This window comes from Cannabis sativa, chromosome X (genome assembly GCF_029168945.1).
Source record: "Cannabis sativa cultivar Pink pepper isolate KNU-18-1 chromosome X, ASM2916894v1, whole genome shotgun sequence".
NCBI classification, from domain to species: Eukaryota; Viridiplantae; Streptophyta; class Magnoliopsida; order Rosales; family Cannabaceae; genus Cannabis; species Cannabis sativa.
In genome coordinates, this window is record NC_083610.1 from 20832659 (window position 1) to 20836202 (window position 3544).

Genomic DNA, 3544 nt, shown 5'->3' on the forward strand with positions numbered 1-3544 from the left:
TAAAATTTTTCTATATTATCTTAGAGTTATCTGCACAAATTGAAACATAATGTAAAAAATACAGTAACTAAGAGGGGAAAAGTGTAATATAATGAGAGGGCCTCATGAAGCTTAAAAAGGCTTTTAAGAGGAATCTTATCCTTGAAAGTTGATATTGTTCAATTATAACAACATGCCGGCCTTGGAATAGAACTCTCATTTTCACCCTTTTTTTTTTTTTTTTTTAACTCTATTAGCCATATTTTTATTTTGCTTAATTAGTGTGGTCCCTTAGAGAGTGGGTACTACTCCCCCACACTCTATTGTTATTATTGTCCTATCCTTACAGAAATAAGGGAATCGTTTTTCTAGGGGTACTTTAACGCATATCCCGGAAGAAAAGAATCTCTCAAATAACAACATCAAATATCGTATAGTAAATTAAAAACAAACAACAATAAAAAGGTTCATGGTAAACAAAAGCTGTAATATTATATACCAAAAACGTACAAAAACAAAATGACTAGAGCAGAACAAATATATATATATATCATAACAAACAGCCAAAGCATACCCAAACAAATACCACTTTTTTCTGTGCCATGTATATATATTATTCTTTCAAACAAATTTGTTATATTAATGCCCTATTTGAAAATTAATTAAAGACTGCGTGTGGTGTGGTTATATATTACAAATTTGGAAGAAAGGGATAAAAAGAAGCTTCTATATATGAATTCTAGTACAATTAGTAGCTAAATAGTAAAAAGAGCTCGATTGAACCAGCTTCTTCTTACAATATTGCATATATAGATAAAATTAAAAGAAACTGTACAAACGACAAAGTAAGAAACAGTACCCAATTCTCCAAAGCAAGTAATGTCGTATGCCCATTTCAGTCCTACCCTATGTCATTTTAGCTTAATTTCCTTACCCAATATCCTATTTGTTTTTGTTTTAATTCTTCTAAGGCTTTAAACAAACCCACTGGTACCGACCATCCAAGGGCGTATCCTTCACAACATCAAAGTTGTACCTGCAAGGCAACGGAAAATGGGAAAGTTGTTAGTTAGTTAGAGAAAGAGGGCTGATTCCACTCACTGCTAAAATGCGCATGTGGTGTAGGATAGTACAATTTACACAGCTGCTTATCCTACGCCTACTACTAAAAAAAAGTGTACTCACTTTTCTGTAAAGCGCTTTTGCTCAGTCTTCTCCGCTATGGCGAAGAATTCCTCGATCTCGTTCCTCGGAGGTGTTATACCCGACGGTGTCCTTCTCCTGATGTTAACAGCTAACGCTAACGCTTCTGCTTCCTCTGCTGATTCTCCGCACAGCTCGCTTGACGGCGTAGTTTCCCTGCTGATATTGAATAGAGAGAGAAAAATCATTATTAATGGAACCAAAAATATACTATAATGATTAATCGATTAGAGAAGAAAGTTAATTAGTAATATATACCTGAATTTGTTGCTGTTGTTATACATAGGGATAGAGTCTGTGGTTTCAAAACTCTTGACTCCATCAACCTGTAACATTAATTTTCCCGTTCAGATATTTCGAATGAAATTCAAATTCGAATTTCATGTTTTCATTACTAGCTAAACACACATTTATTACGAAAGAAGTTTATATAGAACTTTTCAAAGAAAACGGAGATTTTCGTGCTGCATGAAAAAAGTACAAGAGAATAAATAAATAATATACATAACAATAAATGATTATGCATAGAGTCTAGATTTTCTATTTCGTTGATTGCTGCTATTTTTCATCCAAAAGAAGAACATTCGAACGCTATTTTTCTTCCCAGCCAAACAGCAAATATAACATATAGACAAAAAAAAAAAAAGATAATGAAAATTTATAAACTGAAGCAGACCTGCAGATCTACGAGTCGCAAGCTTCTGTCGTTAACGACCTGGTCACTACTCGTTTCATTGCTGAAGCAGTTAGACGGCGGCGGCGACGGCCAATCCGTGGAAAACATGGAGCAGGTACCACCAGTGGCGGCGGAGATAACCACGCCATTGTTGAGCATTTTCGGCGAAGAATTCTCCGTTAAAGTACCGAGTCCGAGTTCATCATTGGTAGTAGAAGAGGAAGACTGTCGTCGAAGCTGCTGGTTGGAGGAGCTAACTACAATTTTCCTTCTCTTGGCCATAGCTAGGGCAGAGCTTGAAGATTCCATGAAAGAAATGGTTGCATTTCGTTTACAGTCTCCCATTTGGGTTTTCTCTCTCTAAAAGCTCTCTTTGTTTTTGTAGAGAGAGAAAAAAAATGAGAAAAGTTGGAGATCCGAGAGGTATATATGTTGATGAATGAATGAAGAAGAGAATAGGTAAAATTAATAGATGGCTATGATTTCAATTAAAATTAAAAAAAATAATAATAAATTTAAAAATGAAAAAATTATTTTGAAAAAATGAAAAATGAAAAATGGTGCGCTGGCTGTTACTGTTAAAAAGTGTGGGCCTGACATGGTAAAAGGCGACAAGGAACGGAAACGGTGCCGTTACGACGATCTGGGCCGTTTGAGGGATCCCAGGAACAGAAACGAAACGATCATACCAATTCCATTCTCTTCTTTTTTTTTTTTTAAATTAATTTTATTAATTAATAATAAAGATAGGGTTATTAATAGCGGGAAAACTTCGTATGTTTTGATTTTAGGCTAATTAGGATTTTAATTTTTTGAACTTTAGTATATATCAAATTATGTCTTTAATTTTTTTTTTTTATCTAATTTAAGAACAAGAAGTTTAATATGGATGAAAAATCAAGGAGTAATATTTGATACATGTTATGTGACATAATTTTGTAGATACCAAAGTCTAAAGAACATAATTTAGTACATGAAAAATTACTGAATTAGTAAAATTAAATGAAATTGAACAAAAAATTTTAAATCTAACAATTTCAATATTTTAGGAGAGTTTTTAACGACCAGAAAAGTTCATAAGCATGATTTGTTAAATATCAAAGTTTAAGAGGCAAAAATCTTAATTAGCCTTGAATTTATACATTTAACTCTTTTTTTTGTAAAACTCTTTATGTTTACTTTTCTTTATAAATTTGAGACATTAGTTTTTTTTTTTTTTTGAGGGAAAATACTTGTTATTATTAAACAAATAGAGATTCGTTTACAACAACAGAGTATATAGGTGGAGGAATAATCTCCAACCAAGTACAAGTCTCATCCAACCCTAATGCAAATTTAGCGAGTCCATGAGCCGCGTCATTTGCAGAACGTTTAACATGTGTAACATTTACATTAGGGAAAAAGGATAATAGACTAACAACATCAAGAATTAAATCTTTAAATTCAGAATTTGAATTGAAGGGAGCTTTCAAAGCATTGGCCACCATAAGAGCATCGGTCTCAATATGCATGATCGGCAGGTGGTTTTGGATAGCCCAATTGAGACTGTGAAAAAGAGCCTTTGCTTCCATCTCATGAGATTTAAAGTTTCCTGTGATTGGCATTGAAAGAGCAGCTTTGACATGACCATTTGAATCCCTAAGAACAGCCCCTACACCAGTTGTGTAAGTGGAAACATTAACTGCT

The 3544-nt window shown here is 33.5% G+C and overlaps 1 protein-coding gene across 2 annotated transcripts; it reads right to left on the reverse strand.

The window, feature by feature from the left end:
• Nucleotides 1-685: 685 nt before the first annotated feature.
• On the reverse strand, nt 686-2294 carry LOC115702697 (cyclin-dependent kinase inhibitor 7). Of its 2 annotated transcripts, none has more exons than XM_030630125.2 (4): nt 1859-2294; nt 1441-1508; nt 1165-1341; nt 686-1015 (listed from the first exon to the last, which is right to left on the reverse strand). In XM_030630125.2, the coding sequence occupies exons 1-4, from the start codon at nt 2201-2203 to the stop codon at nt 946-948; spliced, it is 660 nt and encodes a 219-aa protein (XP_030485985.2). In that variant the 5' UTR covers nt 2204-2294; the 3' UTR covers nt 686-945. The 2 variants fall into 2 exon arrangements, with proteins under 2 accessions (XP_030485985.2, XP_030485992.2); XM_030630132.2 differs by having other exon boundaries at nt 1165-1338; nt 1859-2289.
• Between the last annotated feature and the right edge of the window lie 1250 nt (nt 2295-3544).